This window comes from Notolabrus celidotus, chromosome 20 (assembly GCF_009762535.1).
Source record: "Notolabrus celidotus isolate fNotCel1 chromosome 20, fNotCel1.pri, whole genome shotgun sequence".
Classification (NCBI taxonomy): domain Eukaryota; kingdom Metazoa; phylum Chordata; class Actinopteri; order Labriformes; family Labridae; genus Notolabrus; species Notolabrus celidotus.
In genome coordinates, this window is record NC_048291.1 from 7,077,501 (window position 1) to 7,103,086 (window position 25,586).

General features: G+C 41.3%; 1 protein-coding gene across 1 annotated transcript in view; it reads right to left on the bottom strand.

The window, feature by feature from the left end:
• Window positions 1-3,152: 3,152 nt before the first annotated feature.
• Window positions 3,153-25,586, bottom strand: part of LOC117831694 (insulin-like growth factor 2 mRNA-binding protein 1) — a 69,882-nt gene continuing 47,448 nt past the window's right edge. Inside the window, 14 exon segments of the mRNA XM_034710488.1 lie at window positions 3,153-6,971; window positions 8,658-8,771; window positions 8,983-9,114; window positions 10,011-10,085; window positions 10,230-10,346; window positions 10,489-10,611; window positions 10,852-10,987; window positions 11,412-11,534; window positions 12,767-12,901; window positions 13,912-14,205; window positions 15,616-15,679; window positions 17,583-17,604; window positions 17,606-17,635; window positions 22,991-23,039. Coding sequence (XP_034566379.1) covers window positions 6,831-6,971; window positions 8,658-8,771; window positions 8,983-9,114; window positions 10,011-10,085; window positions 10,230-10,346; window positions 10,489-10,611; window positions 10,852-10,987; window positions 11,412-11,534; window positions 12,767-12,901; window positions 13,912-14,205; window positions 15,616-15,679; window positions 17,583-17,604; window positions 17,606-17,635; window positions 22,991-23,039 — 1,555 coding nt within the window. The 3' untranslated portion in view covers window positions 3,153-6,830.

Here is a 25,586-nt window from a genome sequence, read left to right on the forward strand (position 1 = left end):
AAAATTAAACACAGGTGGGAAGTTTTTGTCTCCCACTTTAAGATTCAAATTCATAATCTTCTGAAATATAAACTAAGAATGGAGAAAGAAAAAATCATCTTTGGAAGAAGTAAAAGTTTTTCCTTTAATAGACTATCCACTACAGTATATGGAGATGCCGCTACCCAGTTATTCATTTACCTATATTTCTTTCGAGCAACTTTTTTTTTTTGTCATTTTTGTGTCCTTTTCCAAAAACAAAAAAAATTACCATTACCTATTTTTCCCAAGAGGTAGATCAACAAACAATTAAATGGTTACAGGTGTCGTGCCCCTTGATTCAGGAGGTGAAACCACAGGGAGGGGAGGTGGAACAGCAGGGCGGAGCTGGAGGAGGATGTGGGTAATGCGGTCAGACGCAGGTGTTAAAATAAAATAAACGGTGGTGGTAGACTCTGATTCACAGTGAGCGGCTGATGATACCAGCGAAACGTGTAAAAGAAGCTGTTTTCAGAGCAAACGTCAACACCTGGTCGCGTAAGTTTAACAGTGAATCCTCGCCCGGCTGCCCAAGCCGCCCCACGCCACAATGTGTCCGAGTTTTTTTGTCTTTTTTTGTCATTTTTTCTTATTTACTCATTTATTTTTACAGTCCCATCTCTAAGCACGAGAGGGTTCAAATTTCAAAAACTGAAAAATAAAGTCGAAGAGTGGAAAATAAAAACAAAAAGCGTGACTGTAACATCAAGCGACGGTCTTTGTTTTTTCTGACCGGCTGACTTACTGACTGTTTGCTCTTGTCTGTTTGTCATTAAAGGAAATAAAAGAAACAATCTTCTGGCTGAGTTTGCTTTTGTTTTGAGGTAGCGTTCCTAGTTATGTGACAAGAGGTCTGTTTGTTTCGTCCTCCGTAGGTTTTTCTCGTTAAATTTCAAAATTTGTCGAGACGACATAGAGCTGTGAGTCCGTCTGTCTCTCCGTCTGTCAGCACTGAGCTACACGATGAGCTTTGCCACCACAAACAAGAAGCCAGGCTGGATAAGTTTACCCGAAAACTCTTCCACGCTTTAAATACGAGGACAACACGAGCTAGTTTTAGGCTCATTTACTGCCCCGATATTAAAACTGAGCATTTTCTGAAGCATCATTAAGGGCTTTTCTCTGACCTGCATACAGTGTCAGACTGCAGAGACAACCTGCTCTGATAAATGCCTTTTCTTCCACATAAAAAAAGTTGGCAATGACTCTTCAGAGCGTCTTAGCGCTTTTCAGCTCATTGTTTTGGTTTCACAGCCACAGCTTTAATACTTTAGCTCACCCTCACAGATTTGAAGCATGTTTTTCAGCTACAGGAGGCAGCTCGCTCTCACAAACTGCTCACCAGCAGGTTGCGTACGGCTAAAGTGAGGCATTAAGCCGTCACAAGAGTTGGGGGGGAACCAAACTTTGAGCAAAAGCCAATTCTTTGGAGCTTTGGTGAACAAACAACAACTTTATCATCCTGAACGACACCTGATGGGTTCCAGGTTCGTACTGCAGCAGAGCAGCTACCTGCAGTGTTGATGATGAAGCGAGTGTGGAGGTGCAAAAAAACTGCAGTTCCTCGAGTGTCCACTAGAGGCTAGCTGTAGAAGCCAAGGAACCCATTAGGTCCCATGTTAAAATCATAGAAAGTATAAAAGATGGATGTACTCTCTATGATGTCACTTATTAGTTTCGGAAGCCAATTGTCAGCATTCAAAAGTGTGTGTGTGTGTGTGTGTGTGTGTGTGTGTGTGTGTGTGTGTGTGTGTGTGTGTTGTGTTTGTGTTTGTGTTTGTGTTTTGTGTTTGTATGTGTGTGTGTGTGTGGTGTGTGTGTGTGTGTGTGTGTGTGTGTGTGTGTGTGTGTGTGTGTGTGTGTGACATTTTAAAATGGGACCTAAGGGGTTTTCTTCCGCTCAGGACACTGGAGGAACTGCAGTTTTTGGGACCCCTCCATCTGCTTCGTTTCTCAGGTTGCAGTTTGGTTATAGTCCCTCCCTCTTACTCCTAGAATTAGATCAGGATTAATTTTACTGCTGCATTTGGCTTACTACAGAGCGATGAACTCAAAATAAACTGTTTTTACTGTATTTCAACGACAACAGGCTGAAAGGATGTTGAAATAACATCACGGTGTAGATTCGTAAAAAGTCTGACTGATGATTTGTCGTGTCATGTCATCTGTCTCTTATGCTTTAGAAAATGCTCAGCGGATAAATGGGCTCAAACTTACTCTAGTGTGCTCTTTTGAACAGTCTTTGAATAAGTTAATTCAACATGAAAGCTTGATGCATACATTTTAGTGTGTGGAAACGATTTCATTTCACCGTGTGGCACTCACACAGACAGACTCTGTCCTGGCTGTGAAACATACTCATCACAAAAGTTGCATAAAACAGGACAGAGGGTTCAGTCTGGGGCACAGATGATCTGGATCTGATGAAAATCAGATTAAACGTGTGTATGAATGGATTTCTGTCCGGGGTCAGGAGGCTGTTCTTGCAGCTGCAGAGCTGCAGCAGGGGACAGCATGGTGTGTGTGTGTATTCGTCTTTATCATGTGTGGAGACACAACGAGCAGAAAATGTCTCTTTTGTCTCTACTGTACATACAAAAACAAGACGAGGACTTCAGTTCAAAGACAAGGTTTTACCGCCTGCGACTAGAAATCTTACTCAAGTCATCTTCAGAGCTTTCCCATGAGTGTTACAGGTTTTCACTCCGCATGTTGGACCGAGCCCTCCTGTGTGTTTGGCACAGTGACTGTCATGTACTGAGCTACAGGTTAGTGAGTATTTAGTAGCTGTTTTGTTAATAGAGTTGTGCATTCAAAAACAAAAGAACAAAACAGAATCAACTATTTCAGAGTCAGAACATCGATTGTAAAAAAAAAAAAAAAAAAAAGAGGTGGTAATGTAAGAAAATCGAAAGTTCTTGAACAGAAGTGAGCGAAACGAACACGATGGAGACCAGCGCAAGAGAGGGCGAGGGACTCTGACGTTCCCGGCCCGCTCCAAAAATGAAATGATCTTTTCTTTTAAGATAAAACAAAATCAAACATCTCCTTCTTCTCTGGAGCACAGTAGGGAGGATGAAGGAGAAAAAAAACTGTTTAGTGGAAGGACATCCCTCCCTCCCTCCTTCCTCCTCCTCCTCCTCTTCCCTTCACTCCTCACCTTTTCTTCATTAAGAATTGCATCAGGTGTTACAGGAGGCTCTCGGTCATTTTTTACAGCTGGACGTTGTCCACATATTTCATCAATTAGTGCAACAGTACGTCCCCAGATGTCACGTCCAAATAAAGCTTGCTGTATTGTCAACTCAATAAAAACCAAATAAAAGAAATGAATCCTAACAGATCCGCAGGCTGAAGAATGAATCCTAAATCACATGTCTTGGTGGTTGTGAACCGAGTTCTATGGTTTGGAAAAAGGTGGAAACTTGACACAGGTTGGTTTGACTGTGAAGTCTCCACCTCTGGACAAAAAATGGAAGCACAGACACTGTGGAATAGATTTGTCCCTGTTTGTCGGTGAGCTGGTGGGAGATGTTTCTCGCCGAGGGTAAGACGTTAAAAAGATATCTGGCAGTGACCTTCAGTGACTTGGTGCAATCTTTCCTCTCACGGCTTTTCCCACTTTGATTTTTAAGCTTTTTTCTCCAAAATACAAAAGTATGGTGATCACCTTTTTAACATTGTATGTACAGGTTTAATCTATTACTCAGATGTGTTGATGTCACTTTTAAACACTGCTTTTCTTCTTTTTGCTCCCATTTTTTCGGTTTTAAACTCTTCCCTCCTCGGTCAGATGGAACCCAAACGGAGGGCCATAGCTTCTCGTCCTACTTTTTTCTGCTTTTTTTAAAGTTTCACCCAACCACATCCCCTGACAGAAATGAACATTTAAAACCAGTGAACACACAAACACACACACTCACACACATTCTCCTTCACACACACTCACAGCAAGCACACCTGTAGCCAACAGGGAGCTTCTGAGGTGTCGTGGTTCAGTGCACAGGTAATAAATATTCACATTCAGAGAAGTCAGAGCTAGTTCAGGTGTACGTGTTTGTTTGTGTGTGTGTAGGTAGAATACCCTCTCCGGTCTTCAGTCACACTTTGCTGCGTTCAACACAACTCTGATCTGATAAGTTCCCAACCTCAGGGTGAGACGGGTGAGAAGAAAGACACGCTGAACGGGTCACGTGTTTTCTCTGTGGTTGAGAACTGTAACCTCTTGAACACTTAAAGCCCTCTCATAAAGTTTGGCGCTTCATGATGATGTCATCAAATTAGTTAGAAGAGGGAGGGGCTTCGGTGTACAGGGTGGGCAAGTAGCATGGATGTGGTATAAAGAGAAGGGGGTGCGTTCCAATCTGAAACAAAGGGAGCACTCATTTTGCAACAGTTTCAGCAAAAGAAACTGAGGAAAATCAGAGCAACGAGGTTGGAGGTGAATTTGACTCATTTGCGGGATGAGTCAGAGGGTTCACTAAATCAGCTGACACATGCAGCCCTCAAAAGATCCCCTACAGCCTCACATCAGTCTGTTCTCCACAGATCTTTGTTTCAAAGTCTGCAGAATAGCAGGCGTTAAAACAGTCAGTAGGAAACTTTTTGCTGACTCGTTAAAGTGAACAGGGTGACATTTGGTTTTGTACCCAGGCCTTTATAACACATCCGCAGTCAGTGTCTTAGTAAAGAGTGCACCATTCTACACCTCATCACCATGTGCACTTCAGTCCCCCTCTATCCAATTCACTCTCCCTATGGCCAATGAACCATTCTAGACAACAGCTGCTCCAATCACACATCAGGAAGACAGAGAGCATGTCCTCACCTAAAAAAGGCAAAATGGAACTCAACCCATTTCCTCTCTGGACCAGCACTTATGTCTACTCATCATCCTGAGCTCATTCAACCATCAACACACCAAATAAAAATAAAAAAAAACAGAAAAAAATCACCAAAGCAACAAGACAATACCTAAAAAAAAATACTTTTTCTTTAAAAAAATAAAAAATATTCAGGACTATCAGCTCTTCTTTTCTTTTTTCTTCTTATATAAACACCAGCAAGCAAAAAAAAAGTTAGGAATACTGAGGTAACTTTACCTGAGGTAGGTTTTTCCTTTTCATTACTTCTCTAATCTGTTCTAATCTTGGCGAGAGCGTCCAGGCAAAAGACCCGCCCTCATTATCATACGCAGGCGGGGTCTGGAGGCTCCGCCCACAGGCCTTTGGCAGATTGGGAGAGAGACGAGGAAGCCACTCCCCTTCAGTCTGATTTTACCTTCACTGAGCTCAAGGCAAGGAGCTTTGGAAGACTTGCTTTTTTTGGTTCTCACGCTCGAACGAGGCCAGTCTGAGAACCTTTTCTATTAACACGGCTCAGCGGCCATGTTTGTCCTACTGGAGCAAAGATGACTTTAATGCACAGCGGTCTCTTATACCTCAGCACCTCTGAGGAGACTGGCCTCGAGTGTCCGGGCACTGAGAGAAGGCAATGAACAGAAAGTCTTAGACACACCTTGTCTGTCTGTCATTGCAGGACTCATTCAACAGGTGTAGCAAAACCTCACACCTGACTCGCTGCCTTCAATACATTCACCCGAGGGGCCGGGCTAACTCACATATCATATATATATATATATATAAAATATGCCATTTAAGGTGCGGGTCGCTAGCCAGCTAGCATAGCTGCTGGCAGTTTTATAAAGTTGTAGTTTATAAAGGGTTCACTCGTGTTAGCTAAGCGCCTGCAATAGAACTGCAGGACCAGCTGCGACCTCGCTCTCCTAACTGTCTCTTGCTGTGTCTGCCACCACACGGCTAAACGTGGAGGGGAAGCTCAGTGCCTCCCCAGCCCCCGCCTCTGTGTAGGCTACATTATGCTACGTGTCATAGACAAGGGACTGGGAGATAAACAGAAGACCCCTTCATAAAAAGGCAAGGCGGTCAGACACAGCATTTCTTAACATTTACATGAAGATTATATTTACAACCTCATATTTTCTCCTTTTTTTCTTTTTCTGACCCCTCCGCTACTCGGAAGGGTCTTTAAAGAGCAGTGTTAACATCTGCGGCCCCTCTACTAGACTTTCATTGGCCAGGAGGGTCAGGAGTGGGTAAAGGCTAAAAGCCTGACCTGTGACCTTTCCCCCCTGTGCCGCTGCAGCAGTTTCCCTGCTCCCTCTCCCGGCTCCACCTCACTGCATTTCTATCAATAATAGCTCTGAATAAAACATTTCTATACATATATCTCTATGTTTAAAAAACCACCCTTAAAATATAGGACTGAGTGCAGATGGCTGGAGAGGTCTGTCGGGGGCGACGGAGGAACAAACGGGCCCCTCTAGTGTTTTTGTTCAGCCGGTCGATGTGAGCCCACGAAGACAGGTGTGAACAACAGACTCCTTTCTTCACCGGAGCGAAAGCTCGGCTGTGTTGTTGACACCTGTCGGGCTGCAGCCCCACTCACACCAGGAGGACACCGCCCATGCCTCTCACCATCCCTCCTTTCCTTCATCCCTCCATCCTCAATCAGTCTCTCTTCTGGCCTGGCATCTGGTGTGTCTCTTTTTATCTCTTTTTTTATTCATTTCATCTTTTTGATTTTATTCTTCTCTGTCTCTCTAATCGCCGATCGCTCTCTCTCTGGCTATCGGGCGTACTCCCCCCTCTTTAAATCTCTCCCTGTCTACCGCTGGGTCCGTGTGTCGCTCTCCTGTATCCGTCTGTCCGTTGGTCAATCCGTCCGCGCATGTGTCTGTCTGTGTGTCTGTCCGTCATGCCCCATAGCATGTGAAGAGGGTACTGGGACCCTCACTTCCTGCGAGGCTGGTTCTCTTGACTGAGTCCCATCTCTGTGAAGCCCCCGGCGTTTGAGCTGGGGCTCGTGCCCATCCCGCCTTTCTGTGGTTGTTTGACCTGGGTCAGGATGTCCCGGATCTTCCTCTGAGCCAACTGGAGGATGAAGAGCAGATGAGAGATTTTAATGAAAGGCTGTAACGGCGAGGATTTGTGGCTAAAATAACCTGTCAACCAACAAGCACCAAAAAATACAAACAGAAAAAAGCAGGTGATGAGCAAGAAAGACAGATAAGAGCTCTGAATAGCAAACCCAAACTAAAACAAGAGTGAGTACTTTAAATCTTATATCCAGACACAACTGGGACACCAAAGTGTTTTTAGTTCTATTTTCAGGCTTTTTATGCCTTTACTACAGAGACAGGACAGTGGAGCAGGAAACCACAAGAGGAGGGGGGGAGTGATGTACAGGAAAGGGGCCACAGGTTTGAATAAAACCCAAGCCACCTGCTTGAGGACTACAGCCTCTGTACATGGGGTGCGCGACTTAACAACTAGGCCAAACTGGCACCACCTGGGACTCCAAAGTTAACTCTGCAGCTAAGCCTACTGTGTGGAAAAATTAAGTCACTGCAAAAGTGCAAAAGCTGCAGTGCCTCGAGTGTCCACTTGAAGCTGGCTGCAAAAGTGAGACAATCCCCATTAGGGTCCCATTAGGTCCTTTGTTAAACTGCAATGTGATCTAACCATAGACTGTATAAAATATGGACGCAGTATCCGTGACGTCACCCATCTGTTCCTGAGCGTTGCTTTGAAGCCAATCGACGGCGGCAGCCATATTGGAAATGCAGAACTCAACCAGGCAGAGTGTGACGTAAATCACAAACTCATAATCTTAATATCTTCTTAACCGTTTAGAAAAAAGTTCACCCCCCGTACAGTGTGTGCCGGTAGAGAAATTAGCTACGTAGAGCCAAGCTGTTGAACCAGGCTGTAAACATGTTTATTAATGCTGCAAAGATCGTCTTTTTTTAATTGCTGTCTATGTGGTTTCCGGTGTTTCTGCAGCCAGCCTCAAGTGGATTCTCGATGAATTGCGGTTTATAACCGCATAGTTTGAGACCGGAGGTTGCCGCTTGGATCTAACGCATTACTGCCCAAGGATCACTATCCCCCCTGTGGTCACTAGCAATACCAATGTTTTCTTTAAATGCAGATTATGACACCATGAGAGAAAAAAGTTGCACTGCCAGCCAAGTCCATGTTGCCGTGTATCCCAACAAGTTTTACAAAGTGAAGTGACCACTTGCAATTCTTGGGCGCAGCTAAAGGGTGTGCTAAAAGTATGTCATACGCAACACATTTTGCGACATGTGTATAAAGGAAATGACTGGACTAGAGGCAGACCATAAGAACATTTTGTGGGCAAAGAAATTTAGAGTGTACCAAAAGGAAAAAAAATTTGAAAGGCCAGATAAAACGGGTATCCACATGTGATTACATGGCTTCGTTAGTGATCCCCTGGCTCTGTTAAATACCTGATTCTGATTGGTCAAAACCCTTTAACAGCAGGAATACTCATTAATAGCAAAGGCAATGCCAGGGAGAACCTGATCACACATGTCATACCAAATCAACCCACTGAAAGAAGTCCACAACATTTCACCTCTGTATTGACACTGTGGCAAAAAGCTTTGCTTAAGGTAGAATTATATATCATAGGGTTAACAACATGGAGGATATTTACAGAATAAGTCCTGTCCTGCAAGAGGTTACAACAGCAGAGCTGGTGGGTTAATGAAATTAGAATTGTTACTAGCATTGTTTTAAAGTGTAATGTACCTGGCTGGCGTAGAAATGTCCGTTGATCTTGACGATGACTTGGTCGTTTTCATCAGGCGTCTGTTCTCGTGGGACGACCACCTCAGCTGCCGTAAGGTTCTGCAGCTCGTTCACCTGCACACGAGTTCTGGTTATTTCAGGAGGAAGTGATGACCTCTTGGTAGAATGTACTGTAGGTTACCACCCTCTGGTAGATGTATTGCTTAACGTCCTTTCCAACATAAAGGACTCAGATATATGAGTGCTGTGATTGTTGCTTTAAAAGGTTCAAACCTATTTTCATTTAAGGGGAGCATAAATGAACCCAAAAGCATGTCTTGCTCACCGTCTTCCCACCCTTGCCGATGACCCTTCCTGCAGCAGCTGCTGCCATCTTGATGTGAGTCTCCAGTTTGACCTCCTCCTTCGGCCCGAAGAAGTTCTCCTCCTTCAGTTTGCCGTAGATTCTGCCCTGAGCCTGCAGGAGAGAGACATCAAAGAAAACAATGTATTTTAAGACTCTAAAAATAGACTTTTCATTGTTTACATCATCCTGTTTGAATTTATCGAAGCATGAACCATTATCAGCGGAGCACAACCTGTTTAACCTTTAGGTTGTACAGGTTTTGAAATACTTCAATAAACATCAGAATACACAACGTTTCCAGTATTGGCACTTAAAATACCAGTGGAACAAAACTCAAAATCATCTGATTAAAAGTGAATGTTTGTAAAAAAGTTAATGATTGTGGGTGAATCAAAAAACTTAACAATTATTAAGAAACATTCATAAGTCATACTTCTATATTCAAAATATTTCTCATGAAAAGTAAATTGTGTTTTATTTGCCATAATTTGAATAAAAAAGACGTTTTTTTATTTTATTTGAAATATGACAGTTTTAACTCTTGATCAGTTTCTTGGTTTATTAAGTAAAATAACTTTGGTTTAGGAGGTTGTTCAGATTTTGGGGGTAAAGGAATTCAAAAACATATTGTTTATTTATTTATTTATTTGTTTGTTTATTTTCATACTTATTTACTATATCTCTTACTTACATATTTATCTATCAATCGATTTATTGATTTATTGATCTATTTATTTTTTCCTTTGATGTTTGGTCCATCTGTTACTTTTTTATTCTATCAAACCACTCTTGTATTGCTGCTACCCTTGGACATACAAAGACACACATGCCCACACACACACACCCACAGCCTTTTAACATCCTCAACATTCAATATTAAAAATGTTGTTAGTTCCAGCAAAACTTAAATTAATAAAATATATCAAAAACCCTCAAAAGATCACATCTTGGTCAGGCGATCACAACAGCTGTTGTAAAAACAAATAGTATGAATGTTCATCGGTTACCTTAAACTGAGCCTCAGGGGGTCCGGTCACAATCACCATCCTCATTGTACTGTCTGGACTTTCAGCGGGGGCGATCTACAGGAGAGCAGACACATGTCAATGACTTTCATTACTGCAGTCTGATCAAAGACTGATGTGGTTTTGAACTTACCCAACTAACACCCTTTTTTTTTTTAATTCCTAGACGCTTGAAAAATGAGTTTTTCCTGTCAAACACACCTTGATGGAGGCCCCGGCAAAGCGGCTCAGCTGTTTGATGTGCTGTCCTTTCTTTCCGATGATGGCTCCCACCGCCTGAGCTGGGATGTAAACATGGACCGTCTCCTGCTCTGGAGCCTGAACACACACAGAGAGAAAATATTATCATAAAGAACACTATAATGCACGATGTACGATGGATGCATCCACAGTATCAATTAAAGAGTGATAAGAACAGACTGGTGAGCAGAAAAGAGGGATGAAGTGTTGTCTGTCTTACCCCAAAGCACCCGTAGGGGGCGCCAGAAGATGCATTTCCAGGTGGAGGTGGCGGCATGTTGGCAGAGGAGGGGAACAGACCAAGTGCTCCCAGGTTTAACCCGGGGATCAGGTGAGTCTGTTGCTGCGGAGAAGATGCAGAGTTAGGAACAGTCTCATGCTTATAGGCTGATCTGAAACTATGCAAACAACTCAGCGCTCATAGAGGCTGATCGCTCTCTGCTGCAGTTTTTAACACACATGACCCTTTGCATTGTTTAGAGAATTACACAGTTTCTTTGTATCTGATTTGTGCAGTTTTAAAAATAATAAGGACGCCTCAGGCATTCAATGACTTCAGCTGTTTGTGTTTGCGTGGACTCACATTCATTGCAGCGATGTCGTTCTCGTACGCCTCTCTGACCTTCTTCATCACCTCCACCTCGGCCAGACAGCACGCCTCGATGGATCCTTTGACAGTGATGGTTCTCTCTGGGTTGTACAGCGTCAGGTCCTGCAGACTGCACGGCACAGAGGCAGAGAGGTTACACGTGCACAAAGATAATCTATTTATTCAAAGAGATCAGCAGCTTTTATCTTTCCATACTTAATATTTTTCTACATCGCTCTAATTGGCAGCTGGAAAACAGGCTGCAATGTCATTTTTTGGGCTGATCTAAGCATGTCTACTGAAACTATCACCGGTTAACCAGACTCCATGTATATTACCAGTCATTTTCATGGTAGGAGCTGCTTATCTACCGCTGTGTAAATCCTTACATTTGTTTGCATGCTGTGGTTTACACAAATAGCATGTTACATGTGAGCTAACTATTTAAAACACCAAAGTCAAAAAACATAACAAACAAACTGAACAATCGGGACAAAGGTAGATCAGCAACTCCCATTCTCTACAAAATAGAATGACGTGTGTGTGAATCTTACGGTGAGATGGTGATCTTGGTGTCTGTGTCCTGTTCCACTTTTTTCAGGTTGCGTCCCTCCTTCCCGATCAGGCGTCCAACAAAGTTGTTGTGAGCCAGAATCTTCAGAGGAACCTCATCGGCACTAAAATAAAAAGGAAACACACAGAAGTCATGTAGGGAAAAGAGAAACTTTTCCTGTGTTGATTTGAAGCTCTTGACACTCTTATGGCTTAGGAAAGTTCAATCACTCTTGTGTTAGTGTTAACTATATTTCACCCTCATATCTATTCTTTCTAACTCATATTTGCTTTCACTTGTATCGTGTTTTTAAGCTATCTAGCCTCTATCATTGGCATCTCTCATCCTATCCCTAAGTAACAGTTTAACAACAGATGCATCAAGAAAGCAGGAAAAATCATGGCTGACCCATCAAACTTATCACATCACCTCTTTGCACGTCTGCCATCAGGAAAGAGGCTAAAACAACCAGACTGAGCAACAACTTCTTCCCCCAAGCCATCAGAGCTCTGAACACTCTCTGGGCACACTTACTTGGAAGTGACAATAAACTGATTCTGATTCTTTTTGTACATAGGTAATTCTAACTATTCTGCTCTTCTGTATATACTTTATTTTATGTGATCTTTATTTTATTTTATTTCATTTTATTTCATTTTATTTTATTTTATTTTATTCAATTTCATCTGATTTTAATTTGATTTAATTTAATTTAATTTAATTTAATTTCAGTTAATTTCAGTTAAGTTAAGTTAAGTTAAGTTTATTTGATCTTTATTTTATTTTATTTTATTCATATTTATATCTTATTCTATTCCTTCTTCAATTCATATTTTGACTTTCTTACATACTGTTTATAAGAACTCTGTAATGACCGAATTTCCCTCCCGAGATAAATAAAGTATTTCTGATTCAGATTCTGACGCTGATTCTAAACTTTGACTTGACTCAACTTGACCTTTGTTCCTCCTCTACTCTGATAATCCGGTGCAGTACGTCAACAGAGCTCTCAATCATGACGTCACATCTGCTCTTTTAAAATTAAATAATTAATCAGAACTAAACATGTCAGAAAAATTAACAATTGGACATAAATCAACATTATAGGGGCTGACTCTAATGACATAAATAAAAATAATTTGACATGTATATTATTTTATAGTTTGGCCTCTTTTCCCTCTGTTTACATTACAGAGGTAGCTTTATGACCAATACTGCAGCCAGTCAGCAGAGGGAGCTCTAAATCATTTGTCTTCAAAGCTAATACTCTCATGTGGCATCTATTTTAATAAGCAGTCAGTGGTTATGGTATGTTAGCAGCAGTTAAAACCTGCTGCACTGATTTGTTGAACCTACGTCTTGGTGTCTTTGGCCTCCTGGTGCATGATATCCAGGATCATGCGGCAGGCAGCAGAGCAGCCCTCAGGGGTGGAGTGGATGCTGATTGGCTTCTCTGCAGCGCCTGCATTCTCCTTACGATGAACGTCGATCCTGCAGAAGAAGAAAAAGGATCAGAGTGACTTCATGAATCCATCAGTATCGTATCTTAAAGAGCTCATAGTGCCCTATTACCCCTCTAGAACTCTACGCTCCCAACATGCAGGCTTGCTAGTTGTACCTAAAATCTCTAAAAGTAGTATGGGAGGTAGAACCTTCAGTTATCAGGCCCCTCTCCTTTGGAATCATCTACCAGTCAGGGTCCGGGAGGCAGACACTCTCTCCACTTTTAAGAGTAGGCTTAAAACTTTCCTTTTTGACAAAGCTTATAGTTAGAGCTGGTTCAGGCTTGGACCAGCTTTTGTCATGCTGCTATAGGCCTAGACTGACAGGGGAACTGGCACACTGACACATGGGATCCTAGCTTACCCCCTTTCCCCCAACCCCCTCATCACTTACTTTAACTCTGCCTGTCCCATTAAAGTTACTAACCATAGACCTTTCTGGAGTCCCTGAGCTCCATTGTCTCGTAGAGTCCTCTGAGCTGCCGTAGACGTCCTCCTGCTGTGGACGATCTGGACTCCAGCTGAGACTGACGTGCTGGACTCCAGCGGCCAGAGCTTCTACGACTCGTCTCATCACTATCACCTCTCTCTCTTACTCCCCCTATCTGTCTTTCCAGACCCAACTCGGTCGAGGCATGATGGCTGTCTAACATGAGTCTGGTTCTGCTCGAGGTTTCTGCCTGTTAAAAGGAAGTTTTTCCTCACCACTGTAACTAGCTAAATACTGCGATGTGCAATGCTCATGATGGATTAAGGTGGGGTCAGACTGAGTCCTACCTTGTCTTGAAGTTGGGTCTCTGTTCATAATTTGACATAGAGTGGTCTAGACCTCCTATGTTTGTAAAAGTTTCCTGAGATAACGTTTGTTGTGATTTGGCGCTATACAAATAAAGATTGATTGATTGATTGATTGATTGATTGATTGATCAGGGACTTCCCGGGTTGAGTTATGGAGTTATGGAGCTATCAGAGAGCATCCTGTCACAGAGGTAGACTCACTTGCTCTGCGTCTGTTTGGTGATGTTCCTGATGGTGGCACCCTCCTTCCCGATGATGGCTCCGACATACTGTGTTGGCACCAGCAGTCTAAGAGGGATGTCGGCGTGCGGGGGTTTGGGAGGCATCCCGGAGCTTGGGGAGCCTCCGCGGGGGCCACCTCGGGAACCGTACCCTGGGCGCCGGCCGTTATCAGGCCCTCGCTGGCCTCCCTCCATCTCTGAGTTCTCGTCAGGGATGTAGGACACTCGCAGGGCGTTGTTCTCAAACTGATAACCGTTCAGCTTCTGGATCGCTCTGAGAGGAGAAGACAGGAGCAACAATGTGTTAAGAAGCTAAGGCCCTGAATTCTAAATGTTTCAGCCTCATTTTAAAGAGTTAAAGTCTCTGTTGTCATCACAGTTATTGTTATAATCAGGGGCGATCCATCATAAGTTGTAAATAAAATATAACAAACACTGACACAAATAAGATCATGAGGTTTTTCCACCGCAGGGACTTTACCACAGAACTATGTGCTTTTCGACCGGAGGGGCCAGGGTCTAAATTTAGTTCTGGGGTAGTTAATCTCCTCACTGCTTCGGGGGTAGTACTTTTTAAATGGCCCAGAACTTTCGAGGGCGGGGCCTGCAATGCTGCACGTCTCTGATTGGTAGATTACCTGCAGTGTTTTGATTTCACCCCCCATGAGTGGTTGCATGACTCCTGCGTACCAAACTGACCTTTTGCACATAACTTACATTTCTGAAATAAATAAGTAAATCTTAAAAGCTAATCTCACTCATTGGAATGTGAAAAGACTCACAGATTTAGATTATCCAAAGTCTTTCTCTGTGATACTCTGTGTGAACAATGATTGTCGGATAAAGCTCTGAGATTTTAATTTGCTTAGCAGCTAATTTGAAACTAGTTAGCAAATTGTTTCTACTTTTTTTACTTTCAATTTTCCAATAATTACAATGACTTGAAGGAAAAGAAAGAATGCATATCAAAAAAATAATAGTTATTACTTCATGCACCAGTAAGAATAATCAATCACCACCTACTGTCTGTATTTATTCCATAATAACTTCTGTCATTCAGCAGTTTTCTTTTCTTTTTCTTTTTTTCTCCTTGATGTACATATGTCTATTTTCTGTCTATGTGCTTACAATTTGAAAAAGCAAAATAAAACATTTAAAAAAAAAGAATAATAAAGCATCATAAAATAAATCACACTTTGTTAATTGCTGCTGATATCTATCTTCTTTTACTTCTGGTTTCTCGGGAGGGTTACTTATAATAGAGGATTCTATTCATCTTCATAATCAAAATGCTACTTTAGTCTTTAAATGGACTGAAATACTTCTTAATTAATGTAAAGAAATGAGACATGAGTCACAAGTGAAGCGAAAGTTTTAAGTTGTAGTTCCATCAAATGACCACTAGATGTCACCCGTGGAGCGTGGAACATGCAACAGCTGAAATCTTTTATTTCTGAGTGAGAAATTTAATTCCTAACCACTAATTAGTTTCTATCAGAACATAATTTAATTTATATCATCTTTTCATATGATTGGCTTTTTTTTCTTACTCTGAACACAGAAAAAAGCAGCACCTTCAGTTAAAAGTCAAACATGGATGCACTTTTTAAGGTATGGAGAAAAACAGTGAATTTAGAAAGAAGAGAAATCAAACACTATAATAAAGCTGGACGTATGAACTTACTGTCTGGCGTGCTCCCTGGATGCATATGTGACGTTCACTACTGCAGTCTCACTGTCCGTGTTCACTGAGAGAAACAGAAAAAAAAACAGACATTCAGACACAGAACATGAAGGTTTGATTATCTGCTAATATCAACTCTGATGCGTCCAAACGAAGCCCTGACCTCTCTTGGCTCAGCAGGCAGAGATCTGCTCCTCACAGTAAAGAAGCTTGGAACACGTCAGAGTGAGAAGTGAGAGGGTTGGTCCTCTCTGATCACTGCTGCACATCAGTGCTTTACAAACTCCTTTAAACTACACCTTTGTTTTATAACTGCTGCACTAAAGCTGATTTAATCACTTGTTATTTGTGAGATTATCTTTGGTGGTGAATATGACACATGATGATTAGGACTTCCTGGATGGATTTCTTTACCCCTGAATGTTTGAGCCCAAACTCAGGCGTTATCACTGAATAATACACTTCCCCCTTTTTATACATGCATTTGTAAAAATGTCCAGAGCTTTGTCCCTAAAATATTCCAGAGTGACTTGTTGACACACGCAGATAACTCATCTTGAACATGATTTATGATCAATTAATCCTGTTACACATCCCTCTTTGTGAGCCTTAACAGCCATGCCACTCCATATACACCACAGATCTCTTGTTATTTTATGTTCCTGCTTGATCACTGCGGTCCTCCACTGCGGCTTCCCTCTTAAATGTTCCTCGCAAGTGGCGGCCAGGGAGCGTTCTGTTTGAGTACCCCTTAACTGTGAAACTCTGCCTTTGGACATCAAAACGTTGAGCTCTCTGGGTGTTTTTAAAAGTAATTAAGACTTCTTTTTTTTTACTGGCTTTTAATTTGGAGTAATTTATTTGTATTCTGGACTGTTATTACTATTATTACTACTGTTTAAGCACCAATTTAATTTTTAATTTATTCTATCTTATTTAATGTTATTTTATAACGTATTATTAATTCATTTTTTTGTCTATTAAATTTTTCTGGTGTTTGATTTGATTTTATTGTAATGGTTTTAGTTTCTTTTTCTTTTTAAGTATTTCATATCACTTCCTTCCATCTTGTCTTAGTCTTGTATCATTTTGTGTATGACAGGCGCTGAATTAAACTGAGTTGAGTCACATAAGTCACATGACATGAACATCATCATCCCCCTGCTTGCAAATTTTTTCGGCTGTTTTCAGCCACCCTGAACTTTTCAGGAGTTTTCCTCTTAGTGTGAATTCAGCTTGTGACTCAACAATAACAATGTTTTTTCCTTCAATAGAAATAAAACAAATTCCAGTATAGAGGCAGGATGGATTTTAACAGTACACATAAAATAAATAAGGACACTTTTAAATATTAAACCACTGAAACTAGACGCTGTTTTCATATATGTTTTGTGCAAATACGTCGACAACAACTCTTTGATTTTGAACAACAAGAGATGTTAATCAATTAATAGATAAAGAAGTAACAAAGTCTGGTTTAATGCAAACTATCTGCATCACTTTGTCTCAGTTTTTTATTGAAACTACTGTTTTTTTTCCAGCATGAGCTCTTTGTAATGTTACCACAAGCGGCGCTGAAATGTGATATGAATGTGATAATTTATTTCATTCTGGATGCATTCAAATCCAAAATGTATCTGTTGCACCAGCGCAGAGGCATTACCCAGAGCCTACAGTGTCAAACTACAACATGTGTGTTGTGTAACTTGCTAGAAAGAGTATTGATTTTGTGTTTAGTGTGATATCTCTCCATAATTTGATGCTGTTCCTACAGATAAATATGAGTTAAAGGCCAGAAGCGAACAGCGTTTTTTCTTTAAACTCTTATTCCTTCTTTCTCGACTGGAGAAGCTGTGATTTGCTGTAAGCATCACCACAAAGGGGATGGAACACTTTTCTGCAGCTGGTCTGCAACTCTTAAAAGATCAGACCACCAGAAGTTATAGAGGGAGGGTGAGGATGTCTACCTTGTTCACAGTTCTCTACGGTTTCCACACTGAGCCAACAGACCATCCAACACCTGAGAGAAAGAACGAAAAAAGAAAGATGAGAGAGAGAGAGAGAGAGAGAGAGGAGAGGGAGGAGAGAGAGAAGAGAGGAGGAGAGAGAGAGAGAAGCCAGCTGTTAATTTATGAGGGAAAGTCCAACAAGAAACAACAACATGACCCTTTAAAATCCTGCTCACATTAAAGTTTAGTTCCACTTTTTTGAAGCCAGAGCCCTTTTCTCTTTTTTACATATTTCAGGGTCAATAATCAAAGAGCATGTTCGCACATCCCACTACATTATAAAACTATGTGCACAGAGGGGATGACTCAGCCTTGAGAAGAGAGAATAGGGCACACGGCTGTACCTCGGCATCACTAACCGTAACCCCTTTCTTATCAAAGGTGAAGCTTGAGCCAGAGCAGAGTGCAGGATTTTCTCTTCTCTGGGGGTTTAAATGACAATTAGGTACAAAAAGATTTTGGGATTGCCCTGGAAGTTTTCTGCAGGAGGAGGTTCTGAAATGAGACCTAAAGGCTGCAGTGAACAGTTTCAGAGCAAATGCATCAGTCAGATTGTTCATCTGAGTGTGTGATCACATTACAGAGAGGATCTCTGCAGAGATAAATCTGTTTGTTGAAGTGGAAGATTTTTTTTTTCCACACTGAAAAAACTCAAATCTTAGCGATCTAGTCAGAACCATCTCATGTGAGTTCCTCTTCACAGTCAGCACTTTGAATTTCTGACAATTATTCATTCATTGTACGGATGCTGGGATCCGATCCGACCCTCTAAATGTGCAGTATGTTTGTTTGTGTGAAGAGATGTTGCCCTCCTGTGGACAAAGACGGTATGAACAGAGCAGCGGAGATGATCTGGTACCCACACACTCACACACACTGAGCCACTCCCACAGGCAGGAGCTTGCCAAAAGGAACCAGGGACTGTGCCACACCCTCACTGAACAATAATGGCACACACACCACACACACACACACTGCAATGCATGGAGCTAACTGATTCTCTCATCTTTAAATCTAAATTGAAGAATGAACAGATTAAGATGAGAGAAGAGACTGGGAGGAGAAACAGTGTCCACAGGAGATTCCTCTCACTGTGAGTTTGTTGTAAAATAATTCATTATGTTGAGATGAATTTAAATGTTTGAGACGCTTTCTGAGGTTTCTGTTTTGCCAACATGAATCTGCCCTGCAGTCATGAGGAGAAAGCTTTTTAATTATTTATTCCAACTGTTTAAGCACTGTTGTCTGTGTACTGCCCATGGAGCCTTTTTATTCTGTTTTTCATTCATTTAAATTCCTCAAACTTCAGGATTTGAGCTTCAGCAACAACAATAAAAAAAATGTACCTCTGAGAAATCCTTTATGACACAACACAGCATCTAAATGAAAATCTATATAAAATGGTGCATAAGTGCATACGTTGATTATTTAGCTTATTGTGATTTATGGACCATTTAAGTAAGGGATAATGTTTGGTTAGCAGGTGGTTATGGGAAATAGACCAAAGCACCACACTCATTGTTTATGTTTCTTTATAGAAATCATTAGCGTGGCTAACCAGAACTAACATTTTAGCCACATTGTTTTGATGAGAATGGAAGCCAATGGTTTTACCTCACCTTACGGTCTATCTATGGTGTCAACAAGCAGAATCAAATGTGCCGGAACTCTTTTCCGCAAATTGATTTGACACAACGTGTGATCAGTTTGCCTCTAGTGTTGCTCCTGTTTGTGAAAGTTAATAACCATAGTCAAGGGGTTGGTCAAGGGTTTTAGACCGATAAGAGTCCAGCATCTTACACAGCAGTAAGATCAGTAAGAAAGGCGAGTAGTAAAATGCTTTTTAAACCCTCAGAATCGAACAACTGAACGCAGACTTAGCCCAATGGCTGATTTATTCTTCTGCGTTGAATCGACGGCGTAGCCTACGCCGGAGGTCCGTGTAGCTCCTGTCCCTACGCAGAAGCCTACACACGTTAGCGGCCGTGCACCCTCTTCCAAATGTAACTACCACGTAGAATCGACGCTGACTGCAAACCCTGTGACTGGTCAAGTTGGCGGCTTGGTATTGCCAGCATTTACACTTCCGGGATCCCCACACATCAGTCGTTATTTTATCTCCTCCTCTCTATTCTTCCCTGTAATCATGTCGTATGATAAACAGCAACATGTATCAGCTGTAGATTAACATAACACGCTCTGAATCTCTGTGGAAAAGTAAACAGAGATCATAGCAGGTCCGGAAACAGGCGACCGGCTATCAGAGTGACCACACTTCCCTCCAGCGTTTCGGCAGAGAATGCTGTGTGACACAGGCACATCGATGCACAGGTGTGTGGTCTCATGTCTGCATCAGGCACTGCTGCATAGGGGAGACGCAGGAGTATAAATCAGCCTTTAGCCTAATGGTTAAGTTGCGCGCCAATGTATCGAGCGGCCCAGGTTCGTATCCAGCCTGTGGCCTCCATACCGCATGTCATTCCCCCACTCTCTCCTGGTTTCCTACACTATCCACTGTCCTCTCCTCTGTAAATAAAGGAGTCTCTTAAAAAGAGTCTGAACAACCTGAGCCCAAAAAGTTGGGTGGTCCTTTGCTGCATGTTATTCCCCTCTCTCTCGTCCCAGTTCTCCACTCTATCCACCGTCCTTTCTCTCAAGAAAAGCATGAAAAGCCCCAAAATACGCTTAACACCCTCCTGCAGGAGATTCCATGAAGCAGGATCAGCCTACCACAAACTCTTTTCCCCCATTTGAAGATACTCAGAGAAGGAACCAAGAAGCAAAAGAAGTCTTGTGATCATGCTTGTGACAGGGTCACAGAGCGAAAACTGTAGCTTCCAGCGCTTTTCAAATGAGTGCAATTGCATAAACACAAAGAGAGAAGCAGTCATAAAGGGAGCTGAGGTAGGACTTAAGATCAGTGTTGTGTGTGAACGCTCTCTGGAGCAGAGAACTGCCGCTCACACTCAAGGAGGATCCGAGAGATGTTGAGAGTTGCAAGATATAACAGAGCGCTGTGTTTACTGTCACTGAAGTCAGATTTATACGGCATTGCTTGTGCTTCTAGAAATCCAGATATTTCATGAACGAGTCAGGACAGATCCCTACAAACTAAAACTGTTATGGTTTTAGAGAGGTAAAGCTTTTTGAGAATGAGGAATAGTTCACATGGTTGTTCAGTGTTTCTTTACCCTTATCAATCTGATGTTAGGGTATGTTCCTTGTGTTTAAGTCAAATCCTTTAGACCAATATTCAGCCAGCAGATTATAGTTCTATGTGTGTTGCTAAGTTTTCAAAGCTGCAGATTGTTTTTTTATTTAAATGGGATTTCTTGCTTTTTCCCCTTAATATCTGTGTATGATTCTATAGTCGGACACAGTTAGCTCATGTAGTTTTAGGAAACGTCAATCACTCTGAGGGCTGGGGATGCAGTATAGGAGGCTCTACTGAAGAAGAAGAAGCAGAAGAAGAAGAAGAAAGAAGAAGAAGAAGAAGAAGAAGACGAAGAAGAAGAAGCAGCAGGGAAGCAGAAGAAGAAGAAGAAGAAGAGAACGAAGAAGAAGAAGAGAAGAAGAGAAGAAGAGAAGAAGCAGAAGAAGAAGACGAAGACAGAAGAAGAGCAGCAGAAGAGGAAGAAGAAGAACTTTTCAAAACAGGGTTACAAAGTGCTTTACAAATAGGAAAGAAACTAAAAGACATTAAAAGAGAAATGTGAGGAAGACAATTACTAAAAGTTAAAGCAAAAAAAATTGCAAGGAGGTGACTGCAAAAATAAATATCATAAGTGTAGCTAAAAAATTTAACATAAAATAGATCATTTTTTGGACCATCAACTTAACTCAAAAAAAAAAAAAAAAAAGAACTATGAACTTGAAGGAGTTCATTTTTAGATTTATAATGAACCTCAAAGCTCCAGAGAGTGAAGGCACTGAGAGGATGCATGGATATAAAACATCACCACAGTCAATCAGGAGCAGAAAGGAACAGCAACAAGTCTGTTTTTGCTGCAGAAGTACTTCAGGGCCTACACTTATCAGAACACATCTGTGACCGTCTTCAAATGCCTCAAATAAAGAGCCTAAGAACGTGTAAACAATGTTTTTATACTTCAAACTTTCATAATTTTATTTCAGTGGAATTCTTCAGAACAAAAATCCTGAGTCAGATCCCTGCCTCTGCTGCCAAGCACATTTACTGCATGTTTTCAGACTTTTAAAGCAAAGTAATGTCGCCCTCAACAAAACATACCAGGCAAAGTTCAAAGTCTTAGCTCTGTCTGCTGCTAAAAGAACATAGTCTTCAGCTTTTATTACGCTTTTTATTGGAGCTAATTTTTATCCATCATATGCAGTCTGTGTTTTCCAGAGTTAAATATCTTCAAGTGTGTTCACAAACAATGGGAAATGTCCAGATTTTAATCCAATATTTCAATTTATCGTCAAATTGTGATTGCAGAAATAAAGTCATTCTTAAATTGAAAGACAAACGTCAGCTTTAAATATCCTCCTTTACTCCCATTTTCAGTCATCTCGCTTAAGTGCAGAGAAAAAGAAGCTATAGTTGGAGTTAAGTGTCTTATTTCTTGAAAGTGTCACCTTCAGCATTCATGTGTTTCACTGCTGCTGCTCATTTAGCTTTGTTGGCCTCTATCTTTATAGTGCTGTTATAATGTTACACCCTGATACGCTGTGTGCATGTGTCGCCCAATCAGCATCATCTGCTCATTAAAAGTCTCTGTTGTTGCTGCGGAGCGACGTAACTATACAGCGATTAGCGAGCATCAGTCGATAGTTTGGAGCGCACAACAGTTTGCACATAATTAGATCAATAAGTGACTATTAGAGGAGGTTTATGTCTGATCACTGAGCGCCTGTTAGATTCATCTTTCACTCAATGCTCAGACTTATTCAACATATCCTCTCAGAGATTTATGACTCCTGTTCTCATGTTAAAGGCCATGAAGTCCAAACCTGCCGTCGGCTTCCAAACACCTGCTCAGGAATATGAAAGAAATAAAATCCACAAACTGAGAAAGGTTTCTATGAAAACAGTCATGACCCTGGTCTCCTCTGACAGCATACCTCTTCACGTAAATGATTGAAGGTCTGAGTTAATCCAAACGACACTTCAAAACATTTACACAAGCATGACTCGACCTCCATCTTTCCTTTTTGTTCCGTTTCAAAGATGTAGAGGTTCAGGACATTCAGTAATGATTTAATGAGAGAGACTCGAGAGTTTACACCCGCACAGAAAACAGCCCATGACACACATGGATAAGAGTAATGTTACAGGTGCCGGGAGTGTGGCGTGTGTGTGCAGTCCTAGCTACAGAGCATGTAAAACAGAGGAGAAGGGAACTGACCTCCCACTGCAGGTGAGGTGGGATGTTTCTGATCTGCAGTTTCCTGGTCCTGAGGAGACAAGAAGAAGAAGACAAGGACATTAGAAACTTCAAAAGAGAGAAACATCAGTGCTGCAAACTTTTGTCTTTTGTGTCAGGGAGAAAGAAGAAGTAAAACATCCAAAGCATGACATATCAGCAGCATAATACACACCATACTGTGTGCGTTTGCTTCTGTGTGTGTGCGTGTGTGTGTCTGTGTGAGGGTTTAGGGATAAAGGCGAGCGGGAGGAAGAGGAGGCCTCTGAATGAGACCTGAACGTGCACTGAGAGACAAACAGGAGCAGATTAGAGGAGAGTCTGTTTGATGAGACTTCATCTGATACTAAATCGAAACACTGAACTCAAACTCCATCAGCTCTGACTGACTCGACTTCATCACACATGTGTTCAGAGTCACACACACAGCTGCTGAGCATGAGAGCAAACGCAGCTGACCAATCGGCCAAAATACAACGCTGCATCCATGAAGGCTGCGCTCCAACTCGGTCATTAAAATGTTTTTTACTTAAAGTTTTCTTTCTTGAGCAGCAAAAAAAACCTGCAAAAAGTCCAATCTTACTTCCTGTATTTGTCTCATGACACAAAATATAAGCCACATTCACCAAAGAAGTCCAGATAAAGCATCTTATATCAAGAAAAGAAGCAGGTCATTTTACTGGCAGCTATTTTTACTCACTGCTGCAGACGGTTCAGGATTATAAGATCTCAAGTCAGTGATTCCCAAACTGGTGCAGCAAGGTTTAATAAAAATAATGCACACACTTCTGTACTGCAGGCAACGCATGGATGATTTTATATATGGGCTGCAAGCTAAATGTAAGGCTAACATGAGTCTACACAAAAAGTCATGACTACTAAAACAAAGACGAGAAGTTATGAGGTCAAATCACACTCTTGCTTTGGTCTCCACCATCTCCACACATTGGGAGTTGCGTGCAGTGTTGCAGCATCTATTTGGTTTTCATTCGATGTTGCAGCTCTTTATTGTTCCTACAAATATCACAAATTATTCTAGACAGGAATGTCTTATCTGATGGTGTGTTTTCACAGATGTATGTCGATATGTACAGTGGCGGGAAGATGACAACATTTTCATCTACCAACAGGGACCCATGCAGGAAATGTTTGAGACCCATTGTCATAAATTGATAGGTTTGTCCTTGACTTCTCCGGGGAATGTTTATATTTAAAGTAAATATTTAAAGCTATATTTGAATCTGAAATTTAATTGTGACCCTAAACTTCAAATGTCAGATCAGATTATGGAATTACATTTTTGTAAAATAAGTTAATGATGTTTATAACCATGCATGTGCACAGGTACAGGACAGTAAGAGTGCATTGGAATTTTTGCGAATTGAAGTCATCCAAATAAAATATAAAATACAAGCAAAATTTTTTTGAAAAAAATTAAAATGTAATTGGAAAAAATATACAAGAAATAGAAATTAAAAAGTACAAGTGTTTAAAAAATAAACATAAAAAAAATAAAAATATATATGTACAGAATAAGAATTTTGTACAACTGTTATTGCGCATGACATTTCTGCACTGTTATTGCACTGCACGATAGTTAACCCCTGACACCTCTCATTATTTCTGTATTTTGCACATCTGCTTGTTTTTTATGCATCAAGTCAAAGCATCAGAGTACTCAACTATAATGCAGAAAAGCATCATTCTAATAATTATTTGATTAAGAAGAGCATCCTCTGGTCCAAATGACCTCACCCTGATCTACAGTCAGCATGCATTCTAACGTATATGTTTAAAGTAAACACACTTTTATGGTGCAAAGCAGCAAATTACATCACTTACATAAAAAAGCTGTCAGCTTCAAGCCAAACAAAGTCGTGTCATATTTACATACACAATCCAGCTGTACTGATAGAGCAGCTTAAATGTGTACAACACCTCAGTATTAAGGCTTTCAAGCGAATATCCAAACATGTCTCAATGTAAACATTTATGCTCAAAGCCAAACAGGGTTTCCTGCTCAACCCTCAGTCTGTCCATCTTCACCAATTACTCTATTTTCACTTTGCTGCTGGGGTTCATAGAGTTAAGCCCAAATATATTTTTAGAAACAACTGTGTATAGATGGAGAAGTTTGGAAGGATTTTCATTTTTCTCTGAGAGATCTGTCTCAAACCACTGCGATGTGTTGACCATGAGGTCCAGGTTTCTCTGGAACACCATCTGGTGTTTCCTCAGACCTGGACAAACGTCCGGATTGAAACGACTCATTCTTGGAAGCTGTACAGATTCCAAATCTTACACAACTTCCCCGCAAGTATGTGGGAGACAGGAGCGTTTTTTCCACCCTAAATCTTTTAATGTCTACAGACCGCCATGCTTTAGCTTCAGTTTTTGGAGAACACATCTGAATCACCAGCAAGAAGCGGGACAGCATCCTGCTCAACCAACCGCCCAAACACACAACACACAAGTAGGGGCATATAAATGGGTGTCACACATGCAAGTGTGCACATAATGGAGGTTATTCTGTTGTTTTTCCAGTATGTTTTGAGTCAGTTTGGGGATTTTTGATTGT